Source organism: Rutidosis leptorrhynchoides, chromosome 4 (assembly GCF_046630445.1).
Source record: "Rutidosis leptorrhynchoides isolate AG116_Rl617_1_P2 chromosome 4, CSIRO_AGI_Rlap_v1, whole genome shotgun sequence".
In the NCBI taxonomy this organism is placed as follows: domain Eukaryota; kingdom Viridiplantae; phylum Streptophyta; class Magnoliopsida; order Asterales; family Asteraceae; genus Rutidosis; species Rutidosis leptorrhynchoides.
This window is the reverse complement of record NC_092336.1, coordinates 253,465,502-253,491,213: the sequence shown is the minus strand read 5'-3', so window position 1 is coordinate 253,491,213 and position 25,712 is coordinate 253,465,502. Positions and strand designations below refer to the sequence as shown.

The following is a 25,712-nucleotide window of genomic DNA, read 5'->3' as shown; positions in this document are numbered from 1 at the left end:
ATTGTGGGCAAAAAGGTCACTACTCTCGTGATTGCCTGATAGTGCTCCAAATGAACATATATTTTGTAGCAATATCCTCCCAATATGTAAATTATTTAGTTTTAATTGTTCTATTTTAAGTTGTAATCGTTTATATTAAATAAGTGCGAAGACAAAAGGCGAAAACGACGATTTGAAGACAAAAATGTCCAAAAAGCTCAAATGTACAAGATACAATCCAAGTGGTTCAACTTATTGATAAGAAACGTCTAAAAATGACAAAAGTACAAGTTGCGGAACGCAAAGTACAAGATATTAAATTATACGAAAAGGCGTTCGAAAATCCGGAACCGGTAACCGAGCCAACTATCAACGCCCGACGCAATGGACCAAAAATTACAAGTCTACTATGCACAAGAATATAATATAATATATAAATAATTATATTAATTATTTATATTTTATATTTATATATAAATTATGTCGACAAGCAAGGTTCCAAAATTGTGTGAGCTGGATTTTCAAAATCCACGACTCGCGGAGTTTGCAGGCTTAAAATGTCGCAACTCGCGGAGCTGCAAAAATCAGAAATGCCTATAAAAGGCCAAGCATTCTGCCGAGTTTAAAACACATAAAAAAATAATAATACTCTGTAATAAATAATAAATATATATATATATATATATATATATATATATATATATATATAGTATAGGGTAGTTTTATATTAGTTAGTTTGGGTTATGTAACGGTTATTTACGGGTTTTTAAGCCGGAACTCTGTCCGTGTAACACTACGCGTTAAATAATCAATGTAAGTTATGTTCTCCCTTTTTAAATTAATGTCTCGTAACTAAGTTGTTATTATGCTTATTTGAACCGAAGTAATCATGATGTTGGGATAAAAATATCTAAAATTGGGTAATTGGGCTTTGTACCATAATTGGGGTTTGGACAAAAGAACGACACTTGTGGAAATTAGATTATGGGCTATTAATGGGCTTTATATTTGTTTAAATAAATGATAGTTTGTTAATTTTAATATAAAGATTTACAATGGGACGTTCCTATAAATAACCATATACACTCGATCGGACACGATGGGCGGGATATTTATATGTACGAATAATCGTTCATTTAACCGGACACGGAAATGGATTAATAGTCTATGGAATTATTAAAACAGGAGTGAAATTATGTACAAGGACACTTGGCGTAATTGTTAACAAAGTATTAAATCTTGGATTACACGCAGTCGATATCCTGGTGTAATTATTAAACAAAGTATTAAAACCTTGTTACAGTTTAAGTCCCCAATTAGTTGGAATATTTGACTTCGAATATAAGGATAATTTGACGAGGACACTCGCACTTTATATTTATGACTGATGGACTGTTATGGACAAAAACCAGACGGGTATATTAAATAATCCAGGACAAAGAACAATTAACCCATGGGAATAAACTAAAAATCAACACGTCAAACATCATGATTACGGAAGTTTAAATAAGCATAATATATTTTATTTCATATTTTCTCGTACTTTTATTTATTGTCATTTTAATTATTGTTATTTATTTTATATTGTTAGTTAAATATCGTCATTTACTTTACGTTTCGCTTAAAATATAAAATCGACAAACCGGTCATTAAACGGTAAAACCCCCTTTTATATATTATTAATATAATATATTTTGTACAAATATAATTGTTTAAAATATAGTGTGAAATAAGCCAGCTCCCTGTGGAACGAACCGGACTTACTAAAAACTACACTACTCTACGATTAGGTACACTGCCTATAGTGTTGTAGCAAGGTTTAGGTATATCCCATTTGTAAATAAATAATTAAAACTTGTCATATTTTGTGTAAAATTGTATCGTATTTAATAGTGTTTCCTAGTAAAATATATAGCTATTTCATATACACCTCGCATAACATCAAGTAATTTTTGGCGCCGCTGCCAGGGAAATCGGCGAAACGCTATATTTTTAATTTATTTTTGTATAAATATATTTATATATATTTTTAGAAAAACAATATAAAAAAAACGTTTTTCAACCTCCGCGACTCTCGGAGATTTTCTGGAACGGGACATCGCGACTCGCGGAGCCGCCCTGTCAGGCCACAAAGAAACCCTAAAAAGCATTAATTATGGGGTATTATTAATTATTATTATTATTTAACCCTAATTACTTTATTATTATTATTATTATTATTATTATTATTATTTAGTTTAAGTTTTTAAATTAATTAATTATAATTAATTATATTTAGTTTTAATATATAAAAAATTAATACTTTTATAAAATTTAAAAATAATATTTTTTATAAAAATAAGTAATTTTATCACTTTTTATAATTTGTATCCTTTTATTTAGTGTAATCGTAATATTTTGTATATTTTTCGTTCGCAATTAGTTTTAAAATTAGTTTTTCCGTAGTTATTTTATATGTATAGATTCTTAGGCTTTGCCGTAAAATCCCTTAAGTGCTTTTTCTTTAGATTAAGATTTAGGCGCTTTGGAATTTTGCGACGCCGTTTTTCGCTTTAGTTTTAAATAGATTTTAGTGCCTTTAAGTAATTGTCGTTTTCTGAATAAAATTGCATTTACCTTTAGACCTTTAGGCGCAACTTTTTAGATATAATTTTTAGACTTTTAAGTTTCGACGTTTTTCTTTCTTATTTTTATTTTTCGACGTTTTTCAACGCGTATTCTTTTTCTTTCTTATTTCTCGACGATCTAGTTTTTAGGACTTAGAAATTTTCTCTACTTTTTATCTAATTCTCCAAACGGAAAGAAAAATTATTTAAGCAGTTAAGTTAATAGGCATCCAAATTTTCTGGTTCGTAGTAATAGTTGGATTTGTTAGTGGCAAGTTGTGGACTTCCGATTTAAAGGGTCATGGCTTCCTGCTGCATCTTTTGGCTATTCGAAACGTGGGCAAAAATCAGAAAAGTCTATTAATTGGACAACTTATATAAGTTTTTCTATTTTATAACTAATATGATAATTAGTGAATGCACCACATTGTAGCTAAAATTTGGCCATCGCAATAAAATGGAAAATTTTGAAAACAAGGCCTTGGGAACTCTTTTTGAACTCCAAAATCAATTAAATCAATACTCTCAAACAGGTTTTGATGGTAATTCGTTCAGTAAATCTTGGATCACGAATGACGAAACAATAACTGGTTGTGAAATCTGTGGAGATTATCACTCAACATGGGAATGTTATTATTACGTTCCTATGGAAAATTATGAACCCATAGAACCTGAATGGAATGATTATGAGGAATACAATTCTAATTGGGATTATTCCCAAGAATATATCCAAACTCAACAACCAGAGGACGAGGAAAAGTATGTGTCTGAAAATTCTTTAGATTATATGAAAATCAAACTCGAAGAACTTCATGCTCAAAATGAACAAATGAGAGAGTTTGTAAATAGGCAAGTTGAAACTCTATCAGATTATACAGCTGTTGATCTGAGGAGTAGTGTGCAAGAAAATCTCAGATCATCGAATTTTGATGAATTCGAGAGCTCCAAAATCACCAACTATCCCGATGATACTTTTTATTCAGTCTTACCAATTTCACAACATAATGACACATTAGCCTCTACTGACGAAATCATCAATCCATCAATGGATGATGAAGAAGAAGTAAGGGTGACAAATTGGTACTCTTGGGAAAACGATAACGTTGAAAATTTTACCCCCGAGGCCAAACCGAACTTCACCATTACACAACCTTCCAACCCAATATTCTCAATAGACGAGTCATCTACCGAAAATGAACTACGAGCTGTAATAGATAATGACACCTCGGATTTTACCCAATCGGGTAATAGAGGTGAAAACTTTGATCACGAGAATAAAAGGAAGGAAATATTAGGAATTGTCCACCCTATAGAAATAAGTATGTCGATGTATATCGATCCATTTGACCAAGAACCAGAAAAGAGACATATCCATTTACTAAAAGCTACACTTAAAAAAGAATTAGGTAGTGACGATCGGGTGGGTCTAAAATTTAAACCCATTGATATAATATATACCACCCGAGATGTAAATAACTGGCTCACTATTTTAATTCGAGGAACTTATTCTACCGACTTCACATGTCGTCAGCTAAGTGTGGGGAAGTCTAACCCCACTTAACGTTAAATTAGGGGTTCGGGTTAGTGCATAACTCATTAATAAAAATGCATGATTACAGTAAAAGACGCTTTTTCAAATATTAGTAAACAGTTCAGAAAAGCAGCCGTTTTTGAAAAAAAGCATGTGTGATAAAACAAGAAGGAATGAACGATGAGGCGCGCCATCTATCATTCGACGAGCTTTGTAATTACAAACTGGGTATTTTCAATCACTTTTCTACACTAATCACCCTCATGAATTTATAATTAGAGTCTGATTTCATGCAAATGAGGACATTGCATGATCTCAAGTGTGGGGAAGGGTTATAAATTCTCTCGGGTTTATACTTGGTTTATTTGCCAAATTTTATGAAAATTTGAAAAATTTTCAACTAAATGAATTTAAAATCATGTTTATATATATTTATGAATGGTGAAAACTAGGTGTTAATACCGAAATTATCGTTACCTCGAAAAGGACATAAATTGAGAAACACCCTAAAATGCTTGAATTCATTTAAAATGGAATAAAGGAGAATAAAAAGGCAAAGAAAGAAACTAAGTGTGGGGAGAATGTACCTAGTTATTCAATTAAAAACTATCTAGCACATGTTTCTGTAAAGTTTATTGCAGGTGCTTTTGTTTTGGACTAAATTAACTATTTTACCCGATGAAAGAAAAGAAAAGAGGGATCTACACGATGAATCAATTCCATCATTAAAAGGAAGTAAAGTCTTCCCTAAAAGACACGCGCTTCTTGATTTAGGTCAAGAAGTTGTCGTCCAGACCAGCTGTAGGTTGACGAAAAATCTAGAAAAGTCATCACTAAAATCAGCAGGAAATCCACGGACCTCAGCATCAAACAGGGTCGCCAAGTGGGCAGATTTATCCTAACCATGAGAAGGATTTATCTCGTACAATGGGGGGCACCGTGCAAATTAGCTTGATAAGACTAATGAATAAGATCTCCAGAAAGGATAATCTCCTTAAAGATTAAAAATCAGCTTTTAAGCCTGATATTACTCAATCCTTGAGATTGACCTTAAAGATTGAGAATTACAAACTCATGGAATTCAATGATATCTAAACTCGAGCTTGAACGAGAAAATATTTTGATCAAAATTAAAACCGATTTGTTTTCTGAAAACCTATTTTCAATGCGTTCATTACCATTGAACGTAAAATCCTAGGAATTCACCTGGAATTCATTAAGTCACCTGAACCAAATCGGGTGTCAACCGTAAGAACGGTGGTTGCATAGCATGGTCGGAGACAGGACCTTGTGCCAGACCGAAAAATCATAGGATGATCTTTACTATTGCTCCTACAAAGGATAGTACTAGCATCCGACACGTTTATAGACCATAATCAAAAGCAAGTCATGGGACATTGCCTTAACAGTTTCTTGTTCATCGCTTTCCTTTACAACCGGACGGTAGTTTACCGAAAGATAATATATGGGACAAGTAAACTGGACGTATTGCTTTCCTAATACAAGGTTAGCAAGTGGGTAACACAAAACCATAAGTTTTGAGCTAAAATTTTCAAATCTGAAACCCACAAAACCCACAAAAAAATCATTTTGCAAACACCGGTGAAGGGTTATTCCGGAAAACTTATCTAGGGTAAAAGCTAGATTGAATTTTCAAAAGGTCAAATGTTTTCATAAAGATCCAATTTACTTAAGGATCTACATTTTCATAGTCATGTGGGACTGTAAACCGCCTTTCAAATGTGCACTTTGCTTTGGAAACCGAAAGTAAATCGGCTATTTGATAGCAAGTGTCGTTGACCTAAACCCGAGGCAACTGTGGATGACACACCCACCTTTAACCATGGTTCTATCGTTACTATCATTATTTATACCGCCATATCAAAATCACTGATGTACAAAGTGTGAAGAATAAAGAAATGATTCGTGTGATGTATTATATTATTTCAAGTTATGTATTGCTTGAGGACAAGCAACGTTCAAGTGTGGGGATATTTGATAATGCTCCAAATGAACATATATTTTGTAGCAATATCCTCCCAATATGTAAATTATTTAGTTGTAATTGTTCTATTTTAAGTTGTAATCGTTTATATTAAATAAGTGCGAAGACAAAAGGCGAAAACGATGATTTGAAGACAAAAACGTCCAAAAAGCTCAAATGTACAAGATACAATCCAAGTGGTTCAACTTATTGATAAGAAACATCTAAAAATGACAAAAGTACAAGTTGCAGAACGCAAAGTACAAGATATTAAATTATACGAAAAGGCGTTCGAAAATCCGGAACCGGTACCCGAGCCAACTATCAATGCCCAACGCAATGGACCAAAAATTACAAGTCTACTATGCACAAGAATATAATATAATATATAAATAATTATATTAATTATTTAAATTTTATATTTATATATAAATTATGTCGACAAGCAAGGTTCCAAAATTGTGTGAGCTGGATTTTCAAACTCCACGACTCGCGAAGTTTGCAGGCTTAAAATGCCGCAACTCGCGGAGCTGCAAAAATCAGAAATGCCTATAAAAGGCCATGCATTATGCCGAGTTTAAAACACATAAAAAAAATAATAATAATACTCTGTAATAAATAATAAATAAATATATATATAAATAATATATATATATATATATATATATATAGTATAGGGTACTTTTATATTAGTTAGTTTGGGTTATGTAACGGTTATTTACGGGTTTTTAAGCCGGAACTCTGTCCGTGTAACACTACGCGTTAAATAATCAATGTAAGTTATGTTCTCCCTTTTTAAATTAATGTCTCGTAACTAAGTTGTTATTATGCTTATTTGACCCGAAGTAATCATGATGTTGGGCTAAAAATATCTAAAATTGGGTAATTGGGCTTTGTACCATAATTGGGGTTTGGACAAAAGAACGACACTTGTGGAAATTAGATTATGGGCTATTAATGGGCTTTATATTTGTTTAACTAAATGATAGTTTGTTAATTTTAATATAAAGATTTACAATTGAACGTCCCTATAAATAACCATATACACTCGATCGGACACGATGGGCGGGATATTTATATGTACGAATAATCGTTCATTTAACCGGACACGGGAATGGATTAATAGTCTATGGAATTATTAAAACAGGGGTGAAATTATGTACAAGGACACTTGGTGTAATTGTTAACAAAGTATTAAACCTTGGATTACACGCAGTTGATATCCTGGTGTAATTATTAAACAAAGTATTAAAACCTTGTTACAGTTTAAGTCCCCAATTAGTTGGAATATTTGACTTCGGATATAAGGATAATTTGACGAGGACACTCGCACTTTATATTTATGACTGATTGACTGTTATGGATAAAAACCAGACGGGCATATTAAATAATCCAGGACAAAGAACAATTAACCCATGGGAATAAACTAAAAATCAACACGTCAAACATCATGATTACGGAAGTTTAAATAAGCATAATATATTTTATTTCATATTTCCTCGTACTTTTATTTATTGTCATTTTAATTATTGTTATTTATTTTATATTGTTAGTTAAATATCGTCATTTACTTTACGCTTCGCTTAAAATATAAAATCAACAAACCGGTCATTAAACGGTAAAACCCCCTTTTATATATTATTAATATAATATATTTTGTACGAATATAATTGTTTAAAATATAGTGTGAAATAAGCCAGCTCCCTGTGGAACAAACCGGACTTACTAAAAACTACACTACTCTACGATTATGTACACTGCCTATAGTGTTGTAGCAAGGTTTAGGTATATCTCATTTGTAAATAAATAATTAAAACTTGTCATATTTTGTGTAAAATTGTATCGTATTTAATAGTTTTTCCTAGTAAAATATATAGCTATTTCATATACACCTCGCATAACATCATTGCCCAAAACCGCGTACTAATTTGATCACATGTTTCAATTGTCAACAAGAAGGGCACCGAAAGTCGGAGTGCCCCGAATTCCGAAATGATCAAGTTAAGAGAATGGAGAAGGCAGCGGGGTCGGCTAGGGGACGTAATTATTTGATGACTAATGACGAAGCCAAGCAATCCAATGAAGTCGTTTCAGATACTTTCATGGTTAACTCTAATCCGGCAAGGATTCTATTTGATAGCGGTGCAAATTTATCGTTTGTGTCTCCAAAATTTGTGCCTAAACTTAATAAACCGTTAGCTAAGTTAAGTCGTCCGGTAGAAGTCGAAATAGCGGATGGCAAGATGGTGCTAGTGGTTGATGTGTGTAAGAAATGTAATGTTGTGTTTGGTTCCGAGAACTTTAATATTGATCTCATTCCAATGACGTTGGGTGATTTTGATATCGTGGTTGGTATGGATTGGCTCGATCATAATAGAGCCGATATTGCGTGCTATGAAAAATCTATTCGTGTGAAGACCCCAAGTGGGGGAGAGTTAATTATTCATGGTGATAAACGTAGAAGACTTGTACCGGGATGCACTTTTGCACGGGCACGTCGTTTCCTTGTTAGTGGTGGCATGGCTTTTCTTGCCCATGTTGTTGATACTCGTGATGAGCCACCACCCATTCGTGAAATTCCGGTGGTAAGTGAGTTTGAAGATGTTTTTCCGGATGAGTTACCGGGTGTTCTGGCGGAAAGACAAGTCAAATTTCGCATTGAGTTGGTTCCGGGAGCTACTCCCATTGCTAAAACTCCTTATCGTTTAGCACCGACAGAAATGCAAGAATTGTTGAATCAAATTCAAGAGTTACTTGAGAAGGGTTTCATTCGACCGAGTGCTTCGCCATGGGGTGCTCCGGTTTTATTCGTGAAAAAGAAGGATGGAAGTATGCAGATGTGTATCGACTATCGGGAGTTGAACAAGGTGACGATCAAGAATCGTTATCCATTGCCTAGGATTGACGATTTGTTTGACCAACTCCAAGGTGCGACGTATTTCTCAAAAATTGACCTACGGTCCGGCTATCACCAAATGCGGGTCCGTGAGGAAGATATTGAGAAAACGGCCTTTTGAACGCGTTACGGGCATTTTGAATTTGTGATTATGCCTTTTGGTCTTACGAATGCACCGACGGCATTCATGGATCTTATGAACCGAGTGTGCCAACCTATGTTGGACAAGTCGGTAATTGTGTTCATTGACGATATTATTGTCTATTCTAAGAGCATGAAGGAACATGAACACCACTTGCGCGAAGTATTGAAGACGTTGAGAAAAGAGAAGTTGTATGCTAAATTCTCAAAATGTGAATTTTGGCTAAGGGAGGTTCAATTCCTTGGCCATATTGTGAACAAGGATGGTATTCAAGTGGATCCGGGGAAGATAGAGACGGTGAAGGATTGGGGACGACCGACTACGCCTACGGAAATCCGAAGTTTTCTCGGATTGGCCGGTTACTATCGTCGGTTTATCCAAGACTTTTTCAAGATTGCTTCGCCATTAACTAAGTTGACAAGGAAGAATACGAGATTCAATTGGGAGAACGAGCAAGAAATTGCTTTTCAATTGTTGAAAGAGAAATTGTGTAAAGCCCCGATCTTAGTATTGCCGGAAGGTGTAGTTGATATGACGGTCTATTATGATGCTTCTTTGAATGGGCTCGGGTGTGTTCTAATGCAACGAGGTAAAGTCATCGCTTACGCCTCTAGCCAATTAAAGGAACATGAAAAGAGATACCCGACTCATGATCTCGAATTAGCGGCGGTGGTCCATGCTTTGAAAATTTCGCGCCATTACTTGTATGGTGTCAAGTGTACGATTTATTCGGATCACAAGAGTTTGAAACATCTTTTTGATCAACGGGATTTGAATTATCGTCAACGTAGATGGATGGATGTGGTGAAGGATTATGATTGTGAGATACTTTATCATCCGGGCAAAGCGAATGTGGTCGCGGATGCGGTCGCGGATGCGTTAAGCCGAAAGAGTCACCACCCGGCGTTATGATTGGGATTGTTACGTATGATTATTACTAACGATTTTCTTGAAAAACTTGGTGTGATTCAAATAGAGGCTTACATTCACAACAAGCAAGCGGAACGAATTGTGGGGCAATCGGAATTCATTACGATGGGTTTGCGTGGTTTATTGTCTTTTCAAGAAAGAGTGTGGGTGCCTAAGATGGGTGATTTCCGAAAGGTGCTTCTGGATGAGGCGCACAAGTCTAAGTATTCCATACATCCGGGTGTGACGAAGATGTACCATGATTTGAAGAAAGATTATTGGTGGCCGGGCATGAAACACGACGTTGTTAAGTATGTTGAGCAATGCGTCACGTGTTTGCAAGTTAAAGCCGAACACCAAAAGCCGTATGGTAAGTTGCAACCGTTAGAAATTTCGATGTGGAAGTGGGAGCATATTACCATGGATTTTATTACCAAGTTGCCGAAAACGGCAAGAACCCAATTTGACACTATTTGGGTGATTGTCGATAGATTGACGAAGAGTGTGTTGTTTCTTCCTATTAAAGAAGCAATTTCGTCGGAGACACTAACGAAGATGTTCATTAAAGAGGTGATATCGAGACATGGCGTTCCCGCGTCTATTGTTTCGGATCGGGACACGCGTTTTACTTCTCGATTTTGGAAGAAGTTTCATGAAGACATGGGTACGAGGGTGAATATGAGTACGACATACCATCCTCAAATGGATGGTCAAACCGAACGTACGAATCAAACATTGGAGGATATGTTACGTGCGTGTATTATTGATTTTGGCGGTAGTTGGGACAAACATTTTCCATTGGTGGAATTCTCGTACAATAATAGTTTTCACTCTAGTATTGGAATGCCACCATATGAGATGTTATACGGTAGGAGGTGTCGAACCCCGATTTGTTGGGGTGAAGTGGGTCAAAGGGAAGTCGGGAGCACCGACTTGGTATTGGAGACAAATAGCAAAATCGATATGATTCGGGCTCGTTTAAAGGCGGCGCAAGATAGACAAAAGTATTACGTCGATAAACGTAGGCGACCGATCGAATTTGAAGAAGGCGATATGGTGATGCTTAAGGTTTCGCCATGAAAGGGTATCATTCGGTTTCGAAAACGGGGAAAGTTAGCTCCTCAGTTTATTGGGCCGTTTAAGGTTTTAGCTCGTGTTGGTGAAGTCGCGTATCGTTTGGAATTACCCGAAGAACTTGCGGGGATCCATAACACATTTCATGTTTCCCACCTCCGTAAGTGTCTTGCGGATGATTCTTCATGGATGCCTTTAGACGAAATTAAGCTAAACAACAAGTTAGAATACGTTGAAGAGCCGATTGCTATACTCGATGAGAAGGTAAAAATGTTGCGTAACAAAGAGGTGAGGACCTTTAAGGTCCAATGGCGTCGTAGTAAAGGTTCTGAGTTTACTTGGGAGCCCGAAGAATTCGTGTTGGTTTACCTTCCCTCGTGTCATGCGGCTTGGATCGCGAGGACGCGCTCCGATTTAAGTGGGGGAGAGTTGTAACACCCCGTTTTCCCGTGCGCGTCTAAAGGTACGTACTTAATCAATAGTACGCTTATAACTTATTCGTTATGTGATTAAATGAACTAAAGTGTTAGTTAGGTGTAAGTGCATATATGTATATGTGTGTGTGTGTATATATATATATATATATATATATATATATATATATATATATATATATATATATATATATGTATATTCGAATGCGTGCGTGTACGCGTATATGAATGTGACGTGATGGCGTTGAGTCGTGTGAGACTTAAGGTTGAAGTTTAGAAGTTCATAGGAAGGGTGAATGAGGTATGCTAGTTGTTGAACCCTTGATTCATGTTAAATTGTCGAAGTGACCAGACCTAGGCTAACGCCGCACCGCGACAAACGGGTCCGCGCCGCGACCATTGAAGCAAACCAGGAACAAAAAGAGGGTTTAGAGTGATCATTTTTCCTTCGAATCATCGCGTCGCGATGAATGGCGCCGCGCCGCGGCATTCCTGCAGATCAGACTCCGAATTCTGCTCAAATTAAATAGGGTTTAGGGGCAATTTGGTCTTTTTGTGTGTAGATCTGGTTGGAGCTTTTAATATCAGCCACTTGTTCTCCATTTCTTATTTCTTTTCCATTTTCTTTCACATTTTCCTCTCAAATCCTAAAACCTACTTAGATTAAACTCAAGATTTGAAGGTGAAGTTTTGTGAATCAATCCTAGAAGCAAGAATTAAAGTTGCTCTCCTTATTATTTGCTACAAGAGGATAGTTTTGGTAAGTCTCAACTCTAAGTTTTGAGTTTCATTTAGTTTAAGCTAGGGTTTGGTTCATATGGAACTTGTGTGACCCATTTGAGGGTTAAATGGGTGGATTTTGGGTTGGATTGTTAAAAGGAAACCCTAAATAGCTATTATCTAGGGTTTGGTCTTGTGATTTGAGGTTGTAAGTGCTAAGTGATGTTGTTAGTCACTAATGCACTTTTAAAAGGATGAAAGAATTTTTAATGTGTAAGTTTGACTTGGTTTGTGAGTCAAAGAGTCAAAAGAGCACTAGTTGACCTAATCGGGTGAAATGGTTATGAAATACACCAAGTTTATGTTAGTTGATGTTAATAGACCCTAATCACTAGCCTTAAGTGATCTATGACGAGGCGTGGCCATTAATGGGCGGTTTTGGTGTAGTTGAGTCATTTAATGCAATCGGGTCATTAAATGCTCAAGGGTTAGAAGTTGGCATTTAAGTCAACTATATTGTATGTTAATAAAATGCATAATGTAATAGGTACATTACATTGAAGGTTTGCAAGCTCGGTTAGCTTCCACAAGAGTCTTGAGGTGAGTGGAATGATTATGCATATGTGTATATAATGTATTTACTTGTATGAGATTCGATGTGGGTTTAAGTTCGGGCGGTCGATACCACATTGGGTCAATATATGATATGGGTTTAAGTTCGGGCGTTCGATGCCATGTCATATACGTGTGTGGGCATGTAGTGTGGGTTTAAAGTTCGGGCGTTCGATACCACATTACACGTGACGGGTGGGTTTAAAGTTCGGGCGATCGATACCACTCCGGGGTTAGTGTTATAATTTGTTGTGCACTAATGGTTGTTGGGAACACCAATGGGAAATTCGAAGTACCATTCCTTGTACTATTGGTTAACCATGGCTATGTGTTTGTTGTGTGGTGTTTTCACATTATTCGAGTTATATATGTTACCGTTGTGCTAGCTTGTGGTCTTGGAGATTTAGCCTTATGCCTTGCGTTGGTATATCTTTTAAATTGCTAGCGTGTATGAGGTAATTGTGTATGTGATTGCATGTAAGTAGGTTATATATGTATGTGTATAATTATTGCATTCACTAAGCGTTAGCTTACCCTCTCGTTGTTTATCTTTTTAGATACAGGCGCAGTTAAGGGCAAGGGGGTTATCGGACATTAGGTGTCCCGTGATGATGCTTTGTTGGAGTTTTGATGTTGGCATAATGTTTTGGGTAGTTTAGTCCCAAACCATGCTCGAAGTGTCGTTTGGATTGTAAACTATCATTTGTAATGGGTCAAACTTGTACTAAACTTTATTCGTGGCCCTCGTGCCTTTTGTAAACAATTAATTGTTGTGCGTTTTAAATGGAACTCGTGAAATGGGTTACATATTTATTTGGCGTGTAATTGTGTTGTATAAAAAAAAATTTATCGTATGGATTACGGGTTGGGTTGTTACAGTACTTTCTATGGTTGCATCCGAAGACTTACATCTAGAGCAACTAGATGTGAAGATCGCATTCTTGCATGGTGATCTTGTTGAAGAGATCTACATGAGGCAACCCGAGGGCTTTGAGGTAAAGGGTAAAGAGAAGTGGGTTTGTAAGCTAAAGAAAAGTTTGTATGGCACCTCGGCAATGGTACTTGAAGTTTGATGATTTTATGAAGAAGATTGGTTTCTTAAGATGTGAAGCGGATCACTGTTGCTACTTGAAGAAACTCAAGCTTTCTTATATAATTATATTGTTATATGTTGATGACATGTTACTTGCATGTTCCAACATGTTCGAAATTAACAAGTTGAAGGGATTACTTTCCCGTAAATTCGAGATGAAAGATCTTGGTGGTGCTAGGCAAATACTTGACATGAGTATTGTGCGTGATCGTGTGAAAGGTACTCTATACTTGTCTCAATCCAAATATATTGAGAAAGTAGTAGAGAGGTTTAATATGGAGAATTCAAAGGCTCGTTCTATGCCTTTGGGTAGCACGATTAAATTTTCGAAAAGTCAATCACCAAAGACTGTAAAAGACAAAACGGATATGGAAAAGGTTCCATATGCATCGGCCGTGGGTAGTATTATGTATGCCATGGTTTGTACAAGACCCAATATTGCTCAAGCAGTGGGAGTTGTAAGTCGTTACATGTCTAATCCGGGGAAAGAGCATTGGGAAGCGGTCAAATGGTTGCTTCGTTATTTGAAAGGTACTTCTAATATGGGATTGTATTTCTCCAAAAACAATCTCATACTTAGGGGTTATGCGGATGCTGATTTGGGTGGATGTGATGATTCGGGGAAAAGCACCACGGGTTATGTTTTCACAATAGGGAAAACGGCGGCTAGTTGGATGTCTCGACTACAAAAGAGTGTTGCTTTATCAACCACCGAAGCCGAATATATGGCTATTGCAGAAGCTTCTAAAGAACTTGTTTGGTTGAAAAACTTCTTAGGTGAGTTGGGTAAAAGACAAGACTATTGCGTCTTGAATTGTGATAATCAAAGTACGGTTCATCTTGGAAAGAATTCGGTGTTTCATAGTCGTACGAAACACATCAAGATAAGGTATCATTTTATTCGACAACATATAAATGATGGTACTTTATTATTGAAGAAAATCCTTGGTACGAAGAATCCTGCTGATATGTTTACTAAGGTTGTTACGACAGAGAAATTGAGGTTTTGCATTACCTCAATTGGTCTTCAAATGAATTGATAAGAGAAGACCCCAACTAGAGAATTAGAGAGTTAATGTTTCAATTCTAACAAGTAGTGTTGAAGACCTTGTATCGAAAGTCTGCTCATCCGAAGTATGTGTTGAGTGTGCGTGTCCCAAATGGAGTTTGGCGGTATAATGGTGGTTTAACATTTTTGGTTAGATCGTTGATATTTTGGGTTGACGAAGGTTGGGTTTGTTCAAAGTCTCCAAGTGGGAGATTGTTGGAGATATGGAGAACTTTAAACAATTAGAGGGAAGATTTCAGAAAACTCACACGAAGCTTTCACGAAGTTGTTAGGAAACTCACATGTAGCTTCCACGAAGCTGTCAGGAAACTCACATGAAGCTTCAAGGAATTGTTTTTAGCTTACTCCTTAAACCATTCTATAAATAGACCCTCTTGTAACTCATTGTATATACACCACAAATATTCAGTAAATACATTCTCTAGTTGGTCCGTCGACTAAAGCAATCACAACAATTGCATATAACCACGTTATCTCTTGTGTCGATTTATATTTCTTGCATTTATAATCTTTCGTTCATTAAGTGGGTTAGTAATCTTGTAGAATTACTATCGGTGAGTGATCTTGTTGAATCACTTGCGTTGTTTTGGTTCCTAATATCCTTACACATAACTATAATAAACACCTATATTGATCATTACTAATATATAATAAACATCAACGTTTGTAGTTCACTTGGTTATAGTGTTGTATACACTCACAACCCACCCGGGTTCAAGAACGACGTCCCACCTCATCATTTCCTAGCGGGAATCACCACAACCTTGTTACGATATCAAAATTGGCATTTTCATCTCATGTTCTTAAACTATACATGAACAATAAAAAGATTGGGTGAAATTATAAACAAAGCATAATCACAATCGAATTAATAGGAAAAACTAAAATCATAATTGGGAAAGCCAAAAATAAAATAAAATTTTAGTCAATGAACTTTACAAATTAGATGATTAAGTTTTTCAGATCAACGGCAATGATCTTTCACATTATATATGATCTGATCTCCATATCATCTGCGGAGATGTTGCGACTTGATCTGGATATAAAGAATCATGAATTCTAATGAAATCCATAACAATAAATCAATAATTACTTTTGATATTAATAGAAGACGAGATCAAAACCCTAACATGATGAAGACGATGATTTGTTACGTACTGAAACCTTGAACTTAAATTGTAATCATACATTTAAAATCGCTTGATCCGTTCGAGACTTAAATTATCAAAACCCAAAGAGGATCGATCCGCATGCATCTAAAGTCTCAGAACCTTAATAAAATACGACGGCGATTGTTTATGGTTTATGCTTGATTGTAATTTTTGAAACTGAAAGACTGAAAGTGAATAACGTAAAGGATAGCTTTGATTTCGTTTGTGTGTGTGTGTGTGTGTAAGAGTGTGTTATTTCTTTGTAAAGTAAGTTTTTAGAATAGATGATTAGGTAAAAAAAACTTCCTTATATAAAGGTATTACCTAATAGTGAATAATGATTAATTACATCAATTTAAATCTAAGCCTTATCAATTATTATCATTTCTATTCCTTAGCTCTCTCAAAACTCCAAACCAAGCAACCCTAAGAAGTGGTCTTGTAACAAGAAATTGAACGTTCACTTCAAGTCGCATGGGTCTACATTATTTGCGAAAATAACTTGGTAAACATTCCGATATATATGCTTCGCAAAATGGGTCTACATTAATAGGTTGTCTACTTTTAACGTGTTTCATGAGAATCCTATGGGTAATGTACGTATTAATGTAAAATAAAATTCATGAAGTCTACAAATATTGAAGATAATTATTAGTTTGATAACCACCTTCCTTCAATCAGTGTCATCAATATATGCCGCCATCAGCCATCATCTATTGACTATCGTTGTCAGTCACCACTTGAATTGATTATTAAAGGAAAACATTTTATGTGATTTTTATTTTTCTTTAATTAGACCATTACGTCCGGTTGGATCCATGCATATCTCAATGTACCCGTTATGGATTGTTTTTCCAAAATAATTTAACGGTCCCATGGACCCACAACATTTAAGGAAATTGACACATTTCTTTTCTTACAATCAGGTAGTTAGATATCCCGTGTTTCGACTTATTTTGATTCCGAAGCAAAGTGTGTTATCCTCTTGTTTTTCACAATTTAGATTACGTATATATGTTTTTCACACATATAAGCCCAATAGTTCTTTCACAAAAACATTATTTGTAATTGATCTTCAAATATATTATATGTTATTACGTTTTTCACAAAAACAAAAGTACGTGATACCTATAGCCACAAAATGTACTCTTAATAAAGTTTTATAAATGACATCGAGAAAATCAAGATACTTACGTACCATATATTGGTACTTATTCACGTACAATTACGAAGGTTCTTATTCTAACCACGACCGGAATTGAAAAAAATAGAAACACACTTACTACTTTAGTATTACATTGCAACAGGGCCAACGAATAAGAGGGTAATGTACTCTGCAATACTCTTTTCCGGAAATGTAAATGTGTCCATGTATCGATACACAAAATCTGTCATCCGTGCAAGATTAAGAAATATGGAAAGTATTTCCATTGAAAACTTGGTTGGCTTAAGACATTCCTCGTTGATATCTTTCCATGCATTTTCCAACATTTTCTTGATTTCATCGACAGCTTCATTTTCTTCCACCCCAAAAGTGTTCATATATGCATCCACGGATGTGATTTGTTTTTGTGCTCTTTGCCTCTCAAACTTCAAATCAAAATTACACCTCGTTAGGCGAATCGAATAAGTGTGAATTGAATCAGTGTTATGACAATAATAACTATTATAATATATATTTAGATTAGATAGATTTAGATTAGGTAATTGTAACTATAATAACAACAATACTAAATCCAACAAATATTAGATACGACCGTATGAGCACGGGCCAAAATTTTATTTGCTTAGGTGTACTGGGGTAATTGCACCCAGCTGGCTTTTTTCTTTTATAAAAAAGTTTAGACTAATACACTTTCTTTACACTAGTTAGGGTTTGTTCCAGAGTTTAACTGTGAAAGAAAAGAGATGAAGTGAAGAGGAGTGAAAGGGAAGGAAGCTTGATCTTTCTAATTTGGAAGGAAAGTTTGAAGAAAAAATTAGGCTAAATGTATCAATTCCCTTCCTTCCACTTCTTTTATGCTAAAACTCTGGAACACCAATCTCATTCAGCTTCTTTCCCAATCTTTTCTCTTCTCTCCAAACTTGGACTCTGGAACAGAGCCTTAGCCTACAAAAATAGGTTTTTTTTTTTTTTTGTTTTTTTTGTTTTACCCCTTAACATTAGTTTCACTCCCCTTGTTAGACCTTCAAATTAATTATATGTTGTTATCTTGTGGCATACATAACCATAAACAACTGTATTGTGTAGATAGTCTAGTGGTTGGGGTTCTGCATTCCTTGCAAGAGGTCTTAGGTTCGAAATCTCGTCTGAGAAGAATATTTATCGGTGGTCAGGGAAGGGTTGAAAACAGGCTGTAGAAATAATCCTGTTGGACTGCGTACATCAGGAAAAACCTTCTACCTTTTACCCTTTTAAGTGTATTGTGTAGATGGTTCTTAGAATCAAATGTCGTGAGATATATGTTGCTAATAATTATTAGTCTTAATTAGGTGTTACCGATTCAAACTTTAAATAAAAATTCACATATTTTAATTCTAAAATTTCTTACACACATATAAACATACCATCCCTATGGTGTGAGTGGCAGCTAGAGGTGTGTACCATTTGGTTTCAAACCGAATAAATCGAATATCGAATCGAATTTAAAAAAAAAAATCGAATTTTTTAAACGATTTTCGGATCGATCGAAACCGAAACCGAAACCGAATTCATAAATCGGTTTTTGGTTTTGAAAATTTTAAATTTGGTTAACTGAAAACAGAATTCAAATTAATAACATATTAAAATATATTTATTATTATAATATTTATATATTTATATTATATTTGATGTGTTATTACATTTTTATTAAACAATAAACATGTTATATACCTTGTATACTTAAATTAATTCCACAACCGTCATTCCTAATTTATATGTAAGTTTATGCTGGTTAAGTTTTTTATTTTTTGTGAATTTCAGTTTTAACCGAAACCAAACCAAAATCAAATTCGGTTTTCAGTTCGGTTTTGGTTATGATTTTGATATTTAAATTTGATTTCGGTTTGATTTTTGATTTTATAAATTTCAAAGTCGAAACAACCGAACCGAATAAATTAAAAAACCAAAAACCGAATTGATGAACACCCCTAGTGGTAGCACCAAAGCTTAGGTGCTGCAAGTGTTGGATATAGTTTTGGTTAGAAGAATTGGATATGGTTGCATAGTATTTGTGAAGAATGTTATCCCACATAGGTGGAAGGAAAAAGTTGGAGGGGACTTGTTTGGTTATAAAAGAGGGGTTAAGTCTTCATTCCAAATTGCACCAATCAATACACTTTAAGTATTTGATTATTTCTTTCTTTCTTACTCTTGTTTGAGAGTTGTATTAGTTAAATATTTTGGAGAGTGTAGTTGACTTAAGAGAGTCGTCTATATCATTGTAACAATTTGTGATATAGTGTATTTCTCTCTTTGGGGGCCGGTGGTTTTTCTCCTGTTTTGGAGTTTCCACGTTAAATCTTGTGTTGTGTATTGTTCTTATTTCTTTACTATTATCATTGGGCTGGGTGTTGGGAATTAGTGAGACCGTAATTTCCCAACAACTGGTATCAGAGCGTCAGGTTTGACGGGGGTCTCGATTATAGGAGTCGGAGTATGCTCTTTGGTTGTCACGGGAGTGGATCGTCCACATCAGAAACGAGTTCTATTGATCGTATAGGGTATCTGGTTAGACAATATTTTTTTTGATTCGTAGTAATAGTTGGATTTGTTAGCGGCGAGATGTGGATTTCCGATTTAAAGGGTCCTGGCTACCTGCTACATCTTTTGGGTATTCGAAACGCGAGCAAAATCAGAGAAAGTGTTGTTTATAGGATACGGATACGATGTCGAAGTTCAGTCCAATGAGGTTTGATGTAGAGAAATTTGATGGGATGATCAATTTTGGCTTATGGCAGGTTCAAGTCAAGGATGTGTTGATTCAGTACGGGTTACACAAGGCATTGAAAGGTAAACCTACCTTTGTTCCCGGCAGTGATTCTAGCAGTAAGTTCGATGAAGAAGAATGGGATGATATGGATTTGAGGGCAGCAAGTGCGATTCGTTTGTGTCTTGCAAAGAACGTGCTTGCAAATGTGCACGGGTTATCAACGGTAAATGAGCTTTGGGTTAAACTAGAGCAGTTGTACCAGGGCAAGGGCATCTCAAATCGGTTGTGTCTTAAAGAACAATTTCATACTCTGCGTATGGATGGGGGTTCAAAGATTTCAGATCATCTAAGTATTCTTAATGGTATTGTTTCAGAACTTGAAGCTATTGGAGTTAAAGTGGATGATGAAGACAAAGCTTTGAGGTTAATATTATCTTTGTCATCGTCTTATGAACACATGAAACCTATTTTGATGTATTGGAAGAAAACTCTGAAGTTTGAAGACGTTACTAGCAAGCTCCTATCCGAGGAGAAAAGACTGGAAGGTAATGGGGTCTCGTCATCAGAAAGTACGGTACTGCTGTGTTCGGATAGGCGGAAGAGAAACTCTGGAAAGAATCTGGTATGCTGGAAGTGCGGGAAGACTGGACATGTAAGGGTTAATTGTCCAGGTGGAGCTAATCCGGCAAATGGCTCCAAAGACGCTAACATTGTCTCCGTTGTTACAGAGAGTGACGAATTCCTCTGAAGTCACACCATCCTCATGGTGTGTCCGTGCCATCATGGAAAGGGATGTTCGTTAGCGGTTCCACAATTGCACATGGGCATTGGTTTGGCATTGATGCAGGTTGTGTGGTGGAAACTGATGTTGTAGTTGATGAAACTTCCAGGGAAAGCCAAACAGGAAGTTGCACCATAAAGTTTCAGCTGGTTGTTCAACAACATGTGCCTAGGTGAAATGCTTGAAATGTGATATTCTAAGTGCTATACTCTTAATGGTGGAGTATGATAATTCTTATTAAGAGTTATGATTGTCTGTGATGACAATGATTGTCGGGTCTTGACAATGTTCGATGAAGATGCAAGTTTTGTCTCTTGGGAGATAATGTCAACGGCATGAAGATGAGGATCTTGAAGTTGTCGTCGAGGAAGCGTCTACATCGGTTATCCTTGCAATATGGAAGCATGGTTATCTTCCTCTATCCAAAAGGTGGAGATTTGTTGGATATAGTTTTGGTTAGAAGAATTGGATATAGTTGCATAGTATTTATGAAGGATGTTATCCCACATAGGTGGAAGGAAAAAGTTGGAGGGGACTTGCTTGGTTATAAAAGAGGGGTTAAGTCTTCATTTCAAATTGCACCAATCAATACACTTTAAGTATTTGATTATTTCTTTCTTTCTTACTCTTGTTTGAGAGTTGTATTAGTTAAATATTTTGAAGAGTGTAGTTGGCTTAAGAGAGTCTTCTATATCATTGTAACAATTTGTGATATAGTGTATTTCTCTCTTTGGGGGCCGGTGATTTTTCTCCTGTTTTGGAGTTTTCACGTTAAATCTTGTGTTGTGTATTGTTCTTATTTCTTTACTATTATCATTGGGCTGTGTGTTGGAATTAGTGAGGCCGTAATTTCCCAATAGCAAGTTGTGCGCACCCATAGTATATCCAAATTATGACAATTATCTAGAGTTAATTTTGAGCAAACTAAACACATTCTTAATTAGTTAATTTTAGAATTAAAAGTTAGAATTGTGAGAATATACCTTGAAACTAGTAACATCATTATAAAGTCTTCCAAGTAAGTCTAAGGCTTTAAGAATTTTAGGATGACTTTCATACCATGCCACAACCTCTTCATTAACAATATCCCCCATTCCCATTAAAAAAGATACCGAAAAAACATTGTAGGTGGAAGTTATTAATCCATTTTCGATATAGTCATCGAATGATGGCACTTGTAAATTGTGTCTCCACTCGGCCTCTTGATGATATCCTCTTGCTAGCTCTTGAAACTGGTTTTTAATGATAAACATTAATTAACGAAATGAGTAAAATCAACATGAATGAATTGGTAATTTGGTATGTATTTGCATTTCATATCGTAAAATTGGTGTCATACTGTTCTTTTTGAAGTGTGAACCCGACTTGCTCTTCCTTCCTTAGATAGTTGTTCTTCAAAATCAGCATATGTATCCAAAAGAGCTTTGTAAAGTGGTTTAATATTATCTGGAAGTTGGTCTATAGCACTGAGTTCCCACCTGAAATTGAACATCAATTTTGAAGTTGGTCTTCTGCATGTGTATTAATGTACATACCATCGGATATATTGTATGTTTAATGACTATATAATTAAGTAATTAACCAATACTAAACCTGTTTACAGCATCGGTTAGAAGTCGAAGTTCATGGATAGTAGCATATGCATCATATGTGTCATTAAAAACTGTAATTAGTTGTGCAATTTTTGTGACCATGATTCTTCCTTGAGAGTAATGAGGCTCCAAGTATATTGCCAATGTCCACAAGTAAAGTTCAGGTACTCTATCCCTTGCATAAGGAGTTATTATTTGAAACTCCATGTCCTTTGCCCACCTAAAAAATAATATAAAGGTCGGCATTAACTAGATACAAAATAAATATAAATACGAGTATAATGATAATAATATATTTACGATTATTACTAAACTAAGATTAAACATTTTATGTATCAATTAGGTAACGGTCTAACTGCTCTGGCCTGGCTTGACTCGTGGAATAATATCGGGCCGCTAGTGTTGGGGTGCAAACCTATCCCACATAGGAGGGAGACAAAAACAAATGTATGTATATAAGTCTAAGGGAAAGTCCCTCTAATACCAATTGGTTTTAGAAAAGGATGGACTCTTGGGCTTATATTGCAGGACATTGTGTTTGGGCTATGCGATCTTACAAATGGCATCAGAGCTAGGCTATAGCCCGATGTGGTGAACAACGCAGTGGTGGCGCACCCCTAAGCGCATGGTGCGACATGGCACACCCCTCAGTTTGCCAACGATAATGGAGCCATGGTGACTTATATCGAAAGTCTTCCTTCCCAAGGCGTGGAAGTGCGGCGTGTCCCGATGGTGAAAGAAAAGTGAAAAAAAGAGATCGGCGGTATAAGGGCGTGTCCCGGTAGTGAAAGAAAAGTGAAAGAAAAAGAGACCGGTGATATAAGATGGCGGGAGTATTGTTGAAGGGGAGACTCGGTGATGTGGTCTTCGGTGCGACATGGCACACCCCTCAGTTTGCCAACGATAATGGAGCCATGGTGACTTATATCGAAAGTCTTCCTTCCCAAGGCGTGGAAGTGCGGCGTGTCCCGATGGTGAAAGAAAAGTGAAAAAAAGAGATCGGCGGTATAAGAGGCGTGTCCCGGTAGTGAAAGAAAAGTGAAAGAAAAAGAGACCGGTGATATAAGATGGCGGGAGTATTGTTGAAGGGGAGGCTCGGTGATGTGGTCTTCGGTTTGAGGGGAGGATTGTTGGGGTGCAAACCTATCCCACATAGGAGGGAGACAAAAATAAATGTATGTATATAAGTCTAAGGGGAAGTCCCTCTAATACCAATTGGTTTTAGAAAAGGATGGACTCTTGGGCTTATATTGCAGGACATTGTGTTTGGGCTATGCGATCTTACATCTAGTAGATGTTATCCCTATTGATCAGATTCTGCGGTCTTTCTATAAATACGATAAGGTTTATGATGTTATTGGGATGAATGGGGCAGTTTGGCCGAGTGTTTGGGTTCAAATGTACCCTACGTTACAACAATTGTCGATGCCTATGCTATCAAATGTACCCTACGTTCAAATGTACCCTACGTTACAACAATCAAAGAACGTTTAATAGTTAGTTTGGAGATTTGTAACTTACTGTGTAACAATTCGAAGTTCTTCTTTTTGCAATAGTTGCAAGTAATTGAAGTGCGCATTTGCGAGCTTTTGTAGTGAGTTATACTTGCAACATTCTTCTCTATAGTTTGCGAAATATAGCCTCGCCTCAATCATTTGCACCCCGCGATAAGAAGGAATGATCAATGCATGTTTCACTTGTTGCACAAGATCACTTTCTAAAGTGTCGACAACACTAGTAAGTTGAGCTTTCGCGAACACCAACGCTTCATCTAAAATAGATTCCCCGTGAATACTCAATTGCGCAGCTTCATATAAGCTTAAAATGCCCCTAACATCAGATTTGATATCGTCCTTGAATTTACCAGAACTGTAGTCCTTGAACTTTTTAAAAACATCTGTATGTGCAATAAAAAGTGATTTTATGTTCAATAAGGTAACTCATCAACCTTAAGATTGTGAGTTCGATCAGTGTGTGGTACACTATTTGTAATTGGCCGTGTATTTGTCGGTCTTAATAATTAAAAAACGATTCTTAAGTAGTGACATACCACATGATACTTTATAACCATGTTGTCTGAAAACGTGAAAGTTAATCGACATTGTATACAAAGTAGTTTCTTCGTAGTCTTCCATGGTAAGATCCTTGAAAAGTTTGTGAAGCTGGCTATCTATCTCTTCGATGAAGAGATATCTCAAACCAAGACGATACACTGAATAGATCAAACTAAGTTTCGCATTTGGATCAATGGTTTGATCATTTATTAATCGTTTCACTTCTTCTTTTGGTTCCTCGGTAGCTTTAGCATATATTTTCAATTCCTATAACAGACAATCAATAAACAATAAGAATGAGCTTTTCACAGTTTTATATATATGGGTTTTGCTAACGTGAGCACTCGGGGCACACAACTGCATTTAATGAACTCGAAATTTTTTTAATTATATAACATTTTCATTTAATACACACTAATTACAAATTTTGATATTTTAAGAAATTCGAGTTCATTAAATACAGCTTAATAGATGAACATTTGTTTTGTACATACAAAGTAAATATAATGAGGGTACATTATAAATTCTTACCGATTTATCAAGAGAAAATGCTAGGAAACGGTCTCCCCACATAGAACGAGGGAAGTTGGCCAAAGGGCGAATGAAGTTTTCGCTGTTTGCTTTCATGGCAGAAATCACCATTTGTTGTGATGAAGTCACTGGTTTCATCCAAGGTTTACGAATTGTTACTTTATTTATATAACATATACTCAATTCAAATCTAGAACACCTAGGTAATAATGTTTATTCATTTACAAATTTTTTGATTTAATTAATTACTCCATCCGTCCCATATTAATAGTCAAGTACTTCATTTTAAAATGTCCCAAATTAATTGTCCACGTATATAGATAAAATAAGAATAATAAGCTAAAGTTCTATTATGCCCTTATTGTATGTGGATAGGATTAAAAAAGAAAGAAAAAGTAAGGGTAAAACTGAAAAATAAACAAAAAGTAGAGTACTTTTATGACATGTGTTTAAACTTTTTTTTTTTTTTTTTTTTTTTTTCTGTGGACTGTTAATATGGAACGGAGGGAGTGACCCCGAATAAATTTAATTACATATTTAATTGAATGACAGTCCAATTGAATAAATTGATCGAATGATAATGATAATCCAAGTTTACACTAGTTTCATATATGTAGTTTCATTCGTTATGATTAAGTAT

At 35.7% G+C, this 25,712-nt stretch overlaps 1 protein-coding gene across 1 annotated transcript; it reads right to left on the bottom strand.

Annotated features, from left to right (window-relative positions):
- Nucleotides 1–17,493: 17,493 nt before the first annotated feature.
- LOC139841568 (10-epi-juneol synthase-like) lies at nt 17,494–25,183 on the bottom strand. The gene is made up of 7 exons (XM_071831783.1): nt 25,073–25,183; nt 24,538–24,808; nt 24,009–24,384; nt 22,489–22,707; nt 22,235–22,373; nt 21,879–22,127; nt 17,494–17,790 (listed from the first exon to the last, which is right to left on the bottom strand). Exons 1-7 carry the CDS (start codon nt 25,181–25,183, stop codon nt 17,494–17,496), a joined length of 1,662 nt encoding a protein of 553 aa, XP_071687884.1.
- Between the last annotated feature and the right edge of the window lie 529 nt (nt 25,184–25,712).

Excerpts from the sequence above, each read along its gene's own strand:
- LOC139841568 (XM_071831783.1), bottom strand. The coding sequence starts at position 25,183 with ATGGTGATTTCTGCCATGAAAGCAAACAGCGAAAACTTCATTCGCCCT. Across the intron at positions 24,809-25,072 it reads CATTTTCTCTTGATAAATCG|GAATTGAAAATATATGCTAA; the intron begins GTAAGAATTTAT and ends TGTCTGTTATAG. Across the intron at positions 22,128-22,234 it reads TTCACACTTCAAAAAGAACA|TTTCAAGAGCTAGCAAGAGG; the intron begins GTATGACACCAA and ends ATTAAAAACCAG.